General features: G+C 33.1%; 1 protein-coding gene and 1 long non-coding RNA gene across 3 annotated transcripts in view; one reads left to right on the top strand and one right to left on the bottom strand.

Annotated features, from left to right (window-relative positions):
• LOC114324245 (dipeptidase 1) overlaps positions 1 to 15,538 on the bottom strand; it is a 996,635-nt gene that overhangs the window by 279,449 nt on the left and 701,648 nt on the right. The window contains exon 2 of one of the 2 annotated variants that reach the window (XM_028272037.2): positions 13,213 to 13,660. The exons of the other annotated variant lie outside the window; for it this stretch is intronic. Coding sequence (XP_028127838.2) covers positions 13,213 to 13,660 — 448 coding nt within the window. The remainder of the gene's footprint in view (positions 1 to 13,212; positions 13,661 to 15,538) is intronic. 2 annotated transcript variants of the gene reach the window in all.
• On the top strand, positions 4,653 to 6,331 carry LOC126881813 (uncharacterized). The gene is made up of 2 exons (XR_007697010.1): positions 4,653 to 5,496; positions 6,211 to 6,331. It is a non-coding gene; the product is annotated as an uncharacterized LOC126881813 (long non-coding RNA).

Raw genomic sequence — 15,538 nt, 5'->3', positions numbered from 1 at the left:
CGATTAGCCATGTACTAGTGGTATTTACAAATTTGTATAATGCACCCCCTTATTTTCCCCGGAACCACAAAAGAAGGAGAATTAATAAAGAAAATAATCAAAAATTGATTTTGGGCCACCACTGTGGCTTTAGGGTGCAAAGAAAATAAAATATGCATAGGTCATAATGTGTGTTCTTTTATTTTACATAAGTACATTATCCATAAAACGAATAGGTGACGAAAAAAAAAACAAAAACTGGAGCCCGCCAAAGAGTTTCTGAGGTTTACGGTGCCACTGTGCCGTAACGGTTGTTATACGAAAAAATTGCATAGGACCTTATCGGTAGAGAAGATAGTGGTCTTTAATACTGTATAAGTTTTGTTTAAAAAAAATGCATAGGTAATGAGAAAATCGTCAAAACATGCTCTCCAACGGATAGGTTTGGTTTCTGCAGTTTATTTTCAAGGATAGGGGTAGTTTCCGCAGATATGTTGCAATAATATATATTTATGAAAAACCCTATTGATGGAGCATATCTCCATATGGGTCAAAAAGAAAAAAAAAATTTAACCCCCTCTTTATTTATTTCTTTTGGCTACAGGGGTTGCATAAGAAATCGCTTTTGGTGTCCATGCATGGGTAATAAGAACGTACACAAAATGATATATGAAGCATTTTAATAAAAGGCATGGTGTGTGAAGGATTCCAAGAAAATCACTTTCTTTATTAATTCTCCTTTTTTTGGGGTGGTTCCGGAAAAAAAATGGGGGTGCATTATAGAAATTTGTAAATAACACCAGTACATGGATAATCGCTGAAAGTTTTTTTACTCTAGCATAGGCGGTTCAGATGGTATAAAAAGGGGTTTTTAAAATGTAACACACTAATTTAAAAATTTGCAATTACCCTTAAATGAAACAGATACCAAAAAATCAGCCACTTATTTGTGATTAATTGCCGCAGGGTTTCTTCTTAATTTTCATTACAGTTCGGAAATTTTTTTTAAACCACCTTTTTTTAAAATTTGTCAATTTTGGGGCGCCACCCCCGCTAAACGCTGGGTGATAGACATATGATGTCGGGAAATATAGTCCTCTTCATTTTACTATTAAGTAATTTTTTTGCAAAACGTACAGGAAGGGCTACGTGTCGCAAAAACCACAAATTATCCCCTTTAAAGGGATGAAAAAGGGGGTTCCGGGACGAAATTTTTTAAGAAAAAGTTAGTCTCATAATAAGCACCCCTTGATATACCAGAAAAAAAATTAAACCGGACTTGTGTCCATTTTACGAGATTCAACCTCTGTTTCCTACACTATGTTTTGTAGTGACTACGTGAAGTTGCCGGTGACTGACAAAGGCTGTATGCAACGTCTAGCTTGACGTTGTACGTAACCTACGGCATTTATTAGAGACCACAGCATTACTCTCAGGGATACCTTCCGATATCTTTTTCGGATTGATGATTTCTAAATATTTATTTGAATAAAATAAGTGTTTTAATTGAGCATCATGTATTTTGATGATGGTATCACAAATATAAAACATAAACGAATATTCTAAACGCCTAGACCAAATTCACGCACCAATAACCCATTTCAGGTATAGTTTTTATATTTATAAAAGTTTCAATAAAGAAATATTTTATTTAGGTCGCTTAGAACTTTTATTCTAGGGGCAAATAGGGGTCTCGTGGCCGATTGAGGTCCATGGGACTTTACAACTGATTTTTATGAATTTTGATCCGCTGAATCCTAATCTTCAACATGATAATCCGAATTTTTGAGCAGAAATTTGTTATTACCAGTTTGATTGTATAAATACTTATAACTAATAAACCAAATATTCAGCTGGTATAAACCATTCGGGTTCAGCTGGTAAAAATACATAAAAACAGTTGTAAAATCTCATGGACCTCAATCGGCCACGAAATTTGCCCGATGTTTGCCTCTAGACTTTTTTTTAGTTTTATTGATGTCGCAATTTTGTCCAGGAATATAATGAAAATAATAAAAATGGATAATATTAAGTAGTTAACATTTATATAACATTTATAACATGAGCTAAATTAAATATGTCTCTTTACGAATTTTCCATACTTTCGTATATTTAAAAATACTACAGTAATTACTTGGTTTTTTAATATTTTTTTTTGTACTGATGACGTTACTATTCAAAACCTATTTAAAGAGCTTATCCTTTTACTCTGGGCTAATTAGCAAAATACAAGGAAAAGTTATTTACCAGCAATTTTATTGCTGGAATCGAATCTTATTATTGTATGTATTAATAATATAGATATGCAAAGTCCGCAGATAGTGTGCTACTTTTTTTATAAACAAAATGGAGCCCGAAAATCGTGTTTTTTTCAATTTTTGCTCTATAACTCCAAAGATTTTAACTTTAGACCAAAAACACCCAAATAAAAATTCAGCGCAATTAAATTCTGCATAGAGACGTGTTTTTTCCGATTTACTTTGACGAAAACTTTCCCCGGAAAAAGCGGGTTTTTCCAACAAAATCTTTAATTTTCAACTAAACTTTTAGATAAGTAGTTGTTAATCAATAATTAAATAACTTGGTAATGTAAAAGCCCTTTCCGTGTATATTATAATTCCAGAAGTCTATGGAAATTGAATGAACAGTTAAGCAACAATTAAAATGTTAATTAAAAATTTACGGTCGCTATAATAACGACAATAATTATGATGCATAAGAATAACTATGTTTTTTTTTTATAAAAAGACACTATACCTATCTAATGTACTTTACAGAATTGAAATTGGACTATTTAAGCGGCCTCAGGAATATTTTAAAATTATAAAAAAAATTTTGGTTTATACATAAACAGAATATCTCGAGAAATATTAAACTAAATTAAATTGTGAAAACGGTATTCAAAAGACAGCGGCAGGACGCTTCTTTTAAAAGATAAAACGTTTAATTATGACGAGTGGTTCCTGAGATACAACCGGTCAAAGTTGACCGGAATTTACGGCAAATATATAAACAATAGGATCATAATTTTCAAACCATCACCTTTTTCTTTTTGTCCTCTTTCTCCACACCAATTTTCATATCTTTAAAATCCTCATAACATATAGTATTGTAATAAAAACTATCGATAATACGTGTGAAAATTGCCAAAAATAGCAAAATTCCAATCAAAAATTAAGTTGAAGAAAATGTAACCCTCAAAGTTCAAAATCGGTATACGTTAACAAAATGCATTTTCTCGGCTTCCCATGGAGCAATTTCCTTCATTCTTTTTTTGTTCCCTAATAACTCGAGTAGAGCCATCGAACTAACGCATTATTAAATGTCAAACTTGCTTTTGTTTTGTTATAATAGATCAATTTATTTATAAGAACAGAAAATTACATATTTTTTCCAGTTGTAGGCTTTTTTTTAGATAAACTTACTACAAGTGTACCTTTTAAAGTTAAAAACATAAATATTCTCATTTGAAAGCTGTATAATTATTTAAACAATTTTTATTTAAACAAATTAAAATATTGTGTTATAATAAATAAATTAATTTATTATAACAAAAGAAAAGCAAGTTTGACATTTAATAATGCGTTAGTTCGATGGCTCTACTCGAGTTACTTGGGAACAAAAAAAGAATGAAGGAAATTGCTCCATGGGAAGCCGAGAAAATGCATTTTTTTAACGTATACCGATATTGAACTTTGAGGGTTACATTTTCTCCAACCTAATTTTTGATTGGAATTTTGCTATTTTTGGCAATTTTCACACGTATTATCGATAGTTTTTATTATAATAATAAATGTTATGAGGATTTTAAAGATATGAAAATTGGTGTGGAGAAAGAGGACAAAAATAAAAAGGTGATGGTTTAAAAATTATGATCCTATTGTTTATATCTTTGCCGTAAATTTCGGTCAACTTTGACCGGTTGTATCTCAGGAACTACTCGTCATAATTAAACGTTTTTTCTTTTAAAAGAAGCGTCCTGCCGCTGTCTTTCGAATACCGTTTTCATAATTTCATTTAGTTTAATATTTTCCGAGATATTCTATTTGTTTATAAGCCAAAAAATTGTTTATAATTTTAAAATATTCCTGAGGCCGCTTAAATAGTCCAATTTCAATTCTGTAAAGTACATTAGATAGGTAGTGTCTTTTTATGAAAAAATCATAGTTATTCTTATGCATCATAATTATTGTCGTTATTATAGCGACCGTAAATTTTTAATTAACATTTTAATTGTTGCTAAACTGTTCATTCAATTTCCATCGGCTTCTGGAATTATAATACATACGGAAGGGGCTTTTAAATTGCCAAGTTATTTAATTATTGATTAACAACTACTTATCTAAAAGTTTAGTTGAAAATTAAAGATTTTGTTGGAAAAACCCGCTTTTTCCGGGGAAAGTTTTCGTCGAAGTAAACCGGAAAAAACACGTCTCTATGCAGAATTTAATTGTGGTGAAGTTTTATTTGGGTGTTTTTGGTCTAGAGTCAAAATCTTTGGAGTTATAGAGCAAAAATTGAAAAAAACACGATTTTCGGGCGCCATTTTGTTTATAAAAAAAGTAGCACACTATCTGCGGACTTTGCATACTTATATTATTATTATATACAATCATAAGATTCGATTCCAGCAATAAAATTGGTGGTAAATAACTTTTCCCAAAAATGGCCTATTCTCCGATAATCAGCCCAGACTATTTATATAATAAATGAGTTCTTATTCTACTTTCAATATATTTCTTGTTAAAATAAATTACACGATATAAATAAATAAATAACATATCACTAATATGAAGAGAAAACATGAGTTAAGGCAAATGCTCCAGTATTTGATTTTTTAAAATGTATTATTTTGCAACAAATAAATCAACAAGATGCTCAAATCAATGTAACAAATCAAGACAGATTCTTGAATTAAAAAATAAATTAAGTAACATATCAGTCATTTTACCCAGATTTGTCTTGATCATTGCACAATCCTTACGTATACGATGTCAAATTGTTAACAATTTTTTTTCTCTTGCATGGCCTTTGGGAGCTGTGCCCACTTAAAATTAGCTTAAAATTAACGCTTAACTAAACCTACCAAACACCATTTTACGAACCCAATCGAACAATCAAGCATATAGTCCATGTGGTGAGACCGCTCCCGTCTGAAAAACATTTCTAATTCGGTTTCTCTGCGGATTCATATTCAAAAATGTCCCCTTACAAATCTGAAGGGTGCCGGACTGAATTTTTGGGCAGAAATTGTTTAAACAATTTTTTAAAACTAATACATAAGATCGCCTGTTATTGCTCCAAAAAATATATTTTTAGGTTTTTTGGGTCATTCTTAGTGACCAACTAGCCCGAAAAATCCGGGACATGGCCCGAATTACGAAGTCGTGTCCCTGACAAGGCTTCCGGGCCATCCGAATTTTCGACGTTTTGGTATTTTGAAACGTCTATTTTGAGATTTTGAATACGTTATTCTTCTAAGAATTCACATCAAATTGAATTGGTGGGACAAAAAAAGTCAACAACAGGGAACTTGCATAAAATTTTAAATTCGAAAAAATGGTATAAATTACAACAGAACATAATTTAGAACCTGTATCAAAAATAAAAAAGTTTTGTTTGTCTTTCGTTTGGCCCCTAAAGACGGCTAAAAATTCAACTTATATCAGCCACCCCAAAACGCGTCGTGACGTCACAGGGTTGTATGTTTACATTCTACACCAATTGTATACATAATTTTAAATTAGACATTATAAACGTCAGTAGAAAATAGTTATGTGACGTTACAAATGTTTTTGATCGTTTGAACTATTCATAGAAAATGTGTACTTTTAAAAATGGTTTTATTTTCAATAGTAAACCTTCTTTCCTTTCCTTCAAAAACTGTATCAAACTTCAATCTCAAGAAACTGGTATATTTTATTACAATGACATTCGATAAATGTCATTAGAATATAAATATTTTTCCTTTATTCCCCGACGACGATCTGGCTAAATACCCAAGTAGGTGGAGGCCAATAAACTAAAGAAGAAGAATATACGTAAATATAACCGTAAACTGAACCACATAGTCAAACTCTGTGACGTCACGGGTCGTTCGAACTATTTTAAGATAAAGAAGACTTTAAATTTGTACTTCTAAGTTATTATGAGTTTTTGAAGAGTGAAATTTTGGAAATCTCATTTTTATACAAAACCGAACATTATTATGTAATAAAAAAAATGTGCAAGTTCCCTATTTCTAGAGTGTAATATGTACTAATACCACATGCAAAACGCATGCATTTTATATCGTGGTATTCTACGAAAACTCAAACTCTAGACTTTTTCCCGTTTCTGTATATTAATCATCGTCTTCTGAAAAGACGATTCAAAAACATGAATATGTAATAATGATAATTATTTTTCTATATCAACGTAAGGTTCTATTTACATGGAAGTCCAACATCAGTTGATTTTCTAATTTTTCCTTTTTTGGGAACGATTTGGAGGGAATACGAGAAACGATCGTGCGCGGATAGCGGAGAAATTTTATAACTTTCTTAGCATATTACTTAAATAATTCATATTGTCAATTGCAATTGTCATATCGACATATTTTATACTCACTGTCATTATGAAATCGGGCATTAATATTGCTCCACAATATTGATATGATATGCAATTATTAAAGTGAATTTAATTAATTGTAGGTATTTTACTTGTAATACTGCATTTTAATAATTAAATTTATTTACTTACTACATATAATTGTGTAGCTTTTAATAACATAACCTTCTTGTTACTTTTTCTTCTTATTCTTTTTTTGGGCTATGGCCTTGACAATTATCTAGCAACCAGCACTAATATAATTGGCCAATATAATTAAAAGTGCTAAAAATGTTGCTGAGCTATGAAACCAGGTGTCGCTCTTCCAAACTTACATGGTTCCAATGTGTACATATTCAACAGCCAAGCCAAAACTTTTAAACGAAAAATGTCAAAGCATCAAGCATTTGATTTCATATTTATGTGGTTTTGTAACTCCTTAAATTCCTAAACTTTAGTGTCATCAAATACCTTTCAGCAAAGTCCCATCAAAATTCATCGTCAAATATCTTTTAGATCTTCAACCTGCTTATATAATACGTTATTTCTTTTTTGTACTTTATCTTAATCAATCACATAATAATCTATTAAGCAGAATCAAATTGTCCAATTCTTTTATTTTCAATTATCTTTATCTTATTGGTGAGAACAATATTCTCCTAATCATGTATTTTGTTTTTTGAAAGTTATGTTCAGGCCTACTTGTTCTACTGCCTATTACAATAGTCTTTATATGTACATATATTCAAGAGCCAAGCCAAACTTTTAAACGAAAAATGTCAAAGCATCAAGCATTTGATTTCATATTTATGTGGTTTTGTAACTCCTTAAATTCCTAAACTCTAGTGTCATCAAATACCTTTCAGCAAAGTCCCATCAAAATTAATCGTCAAATACCTTTTAAATCTTCAACCTGCTTATATAATACGTTATATCTTTTGTGTTCTGTTTTGAACTTTATCTTAATCAATCACATAATAATCTATTAAGCAGAATCATATTACCCACTTCTTTTATTTTCAATTATCTTTTTTATCTTATTGGTGAGAACAATATTCTCCTAATCAGTGCTAGCCATGTGACCTAAATACCTTGCAAGGTTGCATCAAAACAAGTTGCTACTCAACTCCTTCAAGTGGAAGAATTAAGAACAGATATAAAGACCCAAACACTTGAAGAAGAAGACTGAATCAGGAGAAAAACCATCTATGAAATTTATTTACACTAAAAGAACTCCAAGATGGTATGAACAGGCTAAAAAACAGGAAACCTGCAGGTGGGGATGATATGTCATCATCATCATCATCATGATCATTAGTGGCGTTACAGCTCTTTATGAGCCAAATCCTTCTTCAGAACAATCGTCCATTCGCCCCTGTCTCTGGCAACTCTTCTCCATGCTCTAATTCCAATAGATTTCAAATCAGTTTCTATGTTGTCTTGGTACCTAAGTCTCGGTCTTCCTCTTGTTCGTTGTCCTATCGGCCCTCTTCGGTCAAAAACTTTTCTGACTATGACATCTTCCTCTCGTGTGATTACATGACCTATCCATCTAAGGCGTGCTACCATAATGAATTTTACAACGTCAGGTTCTCCAAAACTTCTATACAACTCAAAGTTGTAACGCCTGCGCCACAAACCTTGTTCTTTTATGCCTCCATGATGATATTATGTAGTGAACAAATAAAGCACCTAGGCCAAGAAGCAAAAAAATTGATCTTGCAACTCTATAACACATGCTGCAGATCCTATGATATTCCAAAATCATGGAGAAAATTTAAAATAATAGCCTTGTTAAAATCAGGGAATGGCCCAGAAAATCTCAATAGCTACAGATCTATTTCCCTGTTGCGTCACTTTTTCAAACCATACGAGAGACTTATCTGACCAGAGTAAAAAAAATGTTGACAAGCACCTCATTTCACAACAAGGAAGATTCAGACCCGCCAAATCTTGCACCAGTCAAGACCTCGCACTAACAGAACACATTTAAAAAAAAAGCATATAACAGGGTCTACTTTTGTAGATCTGACAGCAGCCTATGACACTGCCAACAACACATTGATCCACGAATTGTATGATACCTACTCTCAATAACCACCATCTAGTTAGGGTCATACATTCTTTACTGTAGTTAGCGGATTCCCACAGGGAATAGTTTTAGCACCAATGCTTTTCAATATTTATACATACAAACGACCAACCACCAACCCATACATATAATTATTTGTGGGTGGCCAGTGTTTTTGTTAATCTGTGTATTAAGTACTGAATTCTTGTTTATAATCAAGTAAGACTGTACAGTCAAATACTGAAGCTATTACCTCGGGATCTTTAGTATAAAAAAATATATAACACATTGTCATCTATTAACAGATATAATTCAAGAAAGGCTAAAACGTAATATAAATATTTAAAAAGCAGAGAACAATTATTGGCAAAACAGGCCTTTGTAAAGCAAAGTTCCAATATTTTAAAATTGATATGTATATAGATGAGCAGAGCTCAAGTAGTTTCAGTTAATCTTCTTTTATGTTACGTCACTTACATTTTAGAATTGCACAATATAAAAATTACATAAGTAGTATCTAATATATACATGTTAAGGAAGAAAAGCATGTATTGAAAGATTTGCATATTTATAGATCTCTTAGAAGCAAGGTAACTCCGAACCCAGCTCTTATTTTAACATTGGAAATTTAAAAGTCCAAAGTAGCAAACTAATCGCAAAGTCACTCAGCTTGAAAAAAAAAACAGCCCCATTTGGCTCCCTACTACATCAGTAACGAAATCATTCAGCATGATATCTGTTTAGAATTCATTAAAAATGCCATACATCGTCTTAGTGTCAACTATAGTGAAAGAGTGTCACTGCACCCAAATCGGTTTGTCGCCCAACTAAACGTGCGCGATGGCAATGAAATTCGTAGGCTAAAACGTCTACTGCCATCCGATCTATCTACATCAAACAGACTTTAGTTTAGTTTTTAAGACAAATGTTTATAAATTCGTACCAACAATGCTTAACTTAGGTTTCGATATATTTAAAATAGATTATTAATTGGAATGATACTCTACATGTCATCAGCTTCATTGCCAGAAAAAACGCTTATTGTCTAATAAGCAGATTGCAGATATCTATAGAAGTTAATAAAAAAAATTTGGCGAAGAAAAAGTGCTATTGCACCATGACAACGCACCGGTTCAACACCTCCGCCATCCCATCCCAAATTGGTCAAATTGGGCTACAAACTACTCCTTCATCCAGCATATTCTACAGATTTGGCCCCGAGCAACTTCTTTGTGCTTCCAAACTTAAAAAAAGTCACTCGTTGGGTAGAAATTTGAATCGAATCAGGAGGTAATCGCCGTCACGGAGGCCTATTTGCAAACTTCGAGAAAACGAATTTTTAAAACGTGTTAAAGAAGCTCCAGCATTGCAGAGTCGAGTTTATAAGCCAAAAGGAGACTATGTTAGAAATACTGTCACTTTTCCAAAATTTTCCTTACAATCGTAAATGTTTCAAACTGCAGAACCTATGAAGCAATTGGCAAAACAGAAAATGTTTAGCTGATAAGAAGTTTTGAAAAAAAATATTGCCAAGATTTAACAGCGCAAACTTTTTTTTAGATGAGACAGTTGGATGAGAGAAAGACTAAAGTGTGAGAAGTGATTAAGCCCGAAGATCACAGTGAAATGTCTGATTGAATTGATATGATCAACAAGTAACATGCCCCCCTCCAGCTTTAAAGGCGATGCTGAACCTTCCTCTCCTGCAGTTCTGCATGAAGAGGGAGGCAGTTTCCACCGCCTTAAAGCTGCGACAGACACAAATAATGAAACCTGGCGATCTAGTGGACTATGTAAAAATCTTGGAAGAAATTCCTTTGAATTCTAAGGATAGGCCGACAGATGTCATGCCAGTCAAATTCGACTGAAACACCCTTGGAAGTTGTCAAAAAACCACCAAATGGGTCAAACAGTTGAACCTAAGCTGGAAGGTTTACTCATATGGTATACGGATGGATCTAAGATAAATGAAAGGGCAGGAGTGGGAGTTACTGGGCCCAATTTCAGGCTATCCAAATCTATTGGAAACGCCCCAACTATCTTTCAGGCAGAAATACATGCCATAGACGTGCCCAAGAATGTCTCAACTGACACACTCGTAGGTCAAAAGTCTTTATTTTATCAGACAGTCAAGCTGCCTTAAAGGCTCTAAAGCCATTTACTTGTAAGTCAAAGTTGGTTTGGGACTGTAAACAATTTCTCAAGAAGCTGGCGGAACGCAACAAAGTAACTTTGATGTGGGTACCAGGTCACAAGGGAATTGCAGGAAATGAGAAATCTGATAGCCTCGCAAAAGAAGGACCCGATTCCAAGGTTTAGAAACCTTCTGTGGACTATCAAAAAGCCACATCAGAGAGGAACTCCGGACCTGGGAACTCAATCAACTACAACTATACTGGTCTAACACACCAGGACAAAGGCAAACAAAGAGGCTCATAAAAGTGTCACATATTGCAACAAACAGCCTTCTCGGAATGAGTAAAAAATATATAAAAATGGTCACTGGCCTTCTCACTGGTCACTGCCCTCTAAGATATCTCAAAAAAATGGGCAAATCAGATAGTGAAAACTGTCGTTTCTGTGACAACGAAAAAGAAACTATGCAACTGGGTAACACTGTTCTGCAAACAACTAAAATTCCTAGAAGAGGTCAGCGCCCTCTGACATAGGAAACAAGTCACATAAGATGCTAATCAACTTCCTAGAACTAACATCCTAGATTAAGGTATGCACAAAATATCTCTGTGGGGAGAGACTGCATAGCCTTAACGACCTCACATAATATAATCTAATATAATGATGAGGAGGTAGTGTTAGCATGCTGAAGTATGCTAAAACAGTGACAAAATGATAAATACAGAAAAATTTAATCGAATGCTGGGGTATTAATTTTATGGTTTAAAAACATTTTTTTTTTACTTTCCATTAGGTACTGTTTTATGTAAGAAAGACAGAAGTACTTTAAATATGTAAAGAAGTTTTTACAGGGCATATTGAAAAAAATGTTATTAATCAGGAAACCATCTATTTAATCAGAAAGTATTTAGAATGATTTCATTTCAGTTCTTGTTGAATACATGCTTTTTGTTGGCAGTATTTAGCTCATGTGTTAAAAAAATATATAAATTCAGGATAAAACTTAACTGAAACTTCTTCAATGCATCAACAACTCATGAAAATAATTATTATACATTGTTCTTAGGATTTTATTGAGTAAGTAGGTAATTTAAATAGCTGGACAATGTTTTAAAATTAAATGTTTCATTAACACCTCATAAAGTATAATTTTATATAGGTAGTGAAAAGAATAGGCCAGGATCCCGCATACCAAAAAAAAGTTTATTATGTAATAGCAAGTATTAGCAAGCTAAAAATTTGTTAATATCTTAACAGTGTCTAGTCGGACAAACTTTGATTATGGGAACTTTGAACACTGGAACAGGGGAAGTTTTAACTATGGAACAGTTAAAGGTTTCAAACGTCAGATGGGACCTGGGACCATGGAACTATTGGTAGTAGAACGAATGGTAGAAAGCTGAAGACCAAGAGAAAATCTCCAACACGACAGGCAGGTAAACTCTCCATACCATACCAATAAATATATCTTTTGTAAATGATTTTATAATAATTTTTGTGGAGTATGGTATACAGCCACCTACAGTAAATTCATTTTGTTGTGGATTCTTTATTAAATGTACTCTCATTTTTCAAAATGTTTTTTTGTATTTAAAACCTCTAAAATATACCAAATATATATGTATATATACCTACATAAAAATATTTCTTATTTTATAAAATCCTAAGAACTTGTAATATACCTACAGTGATAAGCATGTTAATAACCGACAAAATAATGCAAAAGACAAAAAACGTAATACCTATGTTGTGAAATAAAAGATTGTAGAGGTGGGAAATTATTAATAGAAACCTATAAATTTACAAGTATATTGATAGCTTCCCACCTTTGGACAATCAGGAGTTTGGCAACTGCCCCTATGACAGGAGAAATTTTTAAATTCTCCTGTGGCAGTTCGACTCCCATAAGTATATCTAAAGGTGGGAACCTATGAATATGATTGTAAATTTATAGGCTTCTATTGATAATTTCCCACCCCTACTAGTTTCATTGCTTTTTATTTCACAACGTATTATGTCTTTCATCTTTTCTGTTATTTTGCTGGTTATTAGCGCACTCATCGCTGTATTTAGGTCATGAAAATGGGCAATTTAAAAAACAACTATGTATATGTACAAAATGTACAAGTCAGTTTAGATTAGCTCACGTCTTTACTATTATTGAATTTGTTTAAGCCATGTTTGCCATTAAGTCTCTTTGAATGAAACTGCGGACTTAATTGTTTTTTAGTTTCCGAAACTACTTTTACATGTTTACTAGCATTATTCACAAGCAATACTTTTGGTTTATTAAAAGGTCTATTTTCTATCACAACTTTACAAACTTTTTTCTTCTTGACTTTGGGTTTTTTAGAGACTGCAGATTTGATTTGTTTGTCTGTCAATCTCTTAACCCTTACTTTCACCTTAAATTTGTTATAATGTTTTTGTAAACTCACCAAATCCTCATTCTGTAGCACAACTGTAAGAGGTTTGCACAATTTGTACTTAAACTTTTCAAAATGATGATTTCCTGAGAGTTGATGGTGTTGTTTTACAGGAAATTTGTACTCACGGCCTAGGTTTGTATTTTTCTTATTGGGACAATAACTCACTTCAAATTGAACATTCGTAATTGGTTGACTGTCTCTATTTATATACCATTGAAGTTTGTCTAGTTTTCTTTCACTAACACTACTTGGTACTTTGTGATTTTCCAATTTGATTAGAAGTTGTCCTAAATCTGACGAAAGGGGGATGTTAGGGCAGTTCTGAAGACGATTTGGTTTAGTACTATTTGGCACTTGAGGTTTTGGAATCTCATTGTTATTTAAATTTAATTTGAATATACCTAGAAAGTCAGCTTGAGTCAAAGGCTTACTTGGTTCTTGTGGTCCAGGTACACATCTAAAAAGATTACTTAAATTACAAAATATGCAGAAAACACATGCAAAACTATTGTTAAAGTCTAAAATAATGTGTTTATTTTGCAATTTGTTTATGAAAAAAAAAAATATGTTTTGAAAAAAATAATTCCTTCAATACGGTGATGCACCTGTGTGCATCATGCTTGACTGTCTCACTGTGACATTCATACAGATTACAGGTGCATCATGAGTTTGTGTTCACCATATACGGCGGTGCAGACGTCTGCATCATATTTAAGGTATTTTTGTTTGACCCGAATATTCATATTCAAATTTAGAGCTGGGAAGACCCACCTTTTATTAGTAGTATCCGTATATAGGTGCGACTTGCCGTATGACAGTCCGGAACGAAGGGGTTAAGTACCTAATTTAATAATAATACAAAATGACCATAGTGACCAATTTAATACAGTCTAAGGTCTGTGTATCTTCCTATATTATACCAATTTCAAAAATATACGAAAAACTTTCAACTCTTAATGTCAATAAGGGACCTGGGCCAGATGGTATTTCTCCCATTTTTCTTAAACGATTCTCTTTTATTCTGTCTCGGCCGCTTTATCATATTTTTAATAAATCCCTTCAGTTGGGGGAATTTCCTGACTTTTGGAAACTATCCTATGTCACTCCAATTTACAAAGCAGGTAATAAAGCTGACATAACGAATTATCGTCCTATTTCTATTCTCGGCACAATTCCCAAGGTATTTGAGAGTATTGTTACTGATTACCTTAATTATGACTGCTCTTGGATACTAAATTCTCAACAGTTCGGATTTTCTTGTGGTAAATCAGCAGAACTTATAGGTCTGGATCCCGCGTATGAAAAAAAGTTGATTAATAGCAAGCTGAAAATTTGTTAATAGCTTAAGGGTGTCTAGTCGGACAAACTTTGATATATGGGAACACTGGAACAGGGGCAGTTTTAATTGTGGAACAGGTTAAAAATTTGGAACGGTCAGACCACGAAAACGGCACATTTATTTTGTCCGACAGAATAGACATAAACTCTCCGAACAGAGATTAAACTCTCATGCAAAAATCAGACTGCTATTTATCACCAAATGGGCGTTTTAATGAGTGGAACATGTAGAATATGTCAAATGACAGGAATTATGACAGGTGATAAATAGCAGTCTGATTTTTGCATGAGAGTTTAATCTTTGTTCGGAGAGTTTAAGTCTATTCTGTCGGACAAAATAAATGTGCCGTTTTCGTGGTCTGACCGTTCCAAATTTTTAACCTGTTCCACAATTAAAACTGCCCCTGTTCCAGTGTTCCCATATATCAAAGTTTATCCGACTAGTCACCCTTAAGCTATTAACAAATTTTCAGCTTGCTATTAATCAACTTTTTTTTCATACGCGGGATCCAGACCTATTAGTTTGTTGCTTTATGTTGATACCTTGTCTGAAGCTTTGGAGAGGGGGTTGCAGATTGATTCAGTGTATACTGACTTCTCCAAGGCTTTTGATAGGGTGAACCATGATCTTTTGTTGCATAAGCTCAAATTATATGGCGTGGAAGGTTCTGTGCTGAAGTGGTTGGGCAGTTACCTAACAAATACAACACAGAAGGTTAGGGTTAATCATCATTACTCCAACACTTTCCTAGTAATCTCTGGTGTACCTCAGGGCTCTCATTTGGGTCCACTTTTGTTTAACCTGTATATTAACGACATCGTCACCTGCTTCTCTAACACTTCTGCTCTCTTATTCGCTGATGATCTTAAATGTTATCAAATCATTAATAATCAAGATGATGCAATATCATTGCAATCAGATTTAGATAATTTAGCCAACTGGTGTCTTGATAATGGGATGGATTTGAATGTCAACAAGTGTCACATTATCCGGTTT

Source organism: Diabrotica virgifera, chromosome 3 (assembly GCF_917563875.1).
Source record: "Diabrotica virgifera virgifera chromosome 3, PGI_DIABVI_V3a".
Lineage (NCBI taxonomy): Eukaryota > Metazoa > Arthropoda > Insecta > Coleoptera > Chrysomelidae > Diabrotica > Diabrotica virgifera.
This window is presented reverse-complemented; position numbering and strand designations above follow the sequence as displayed.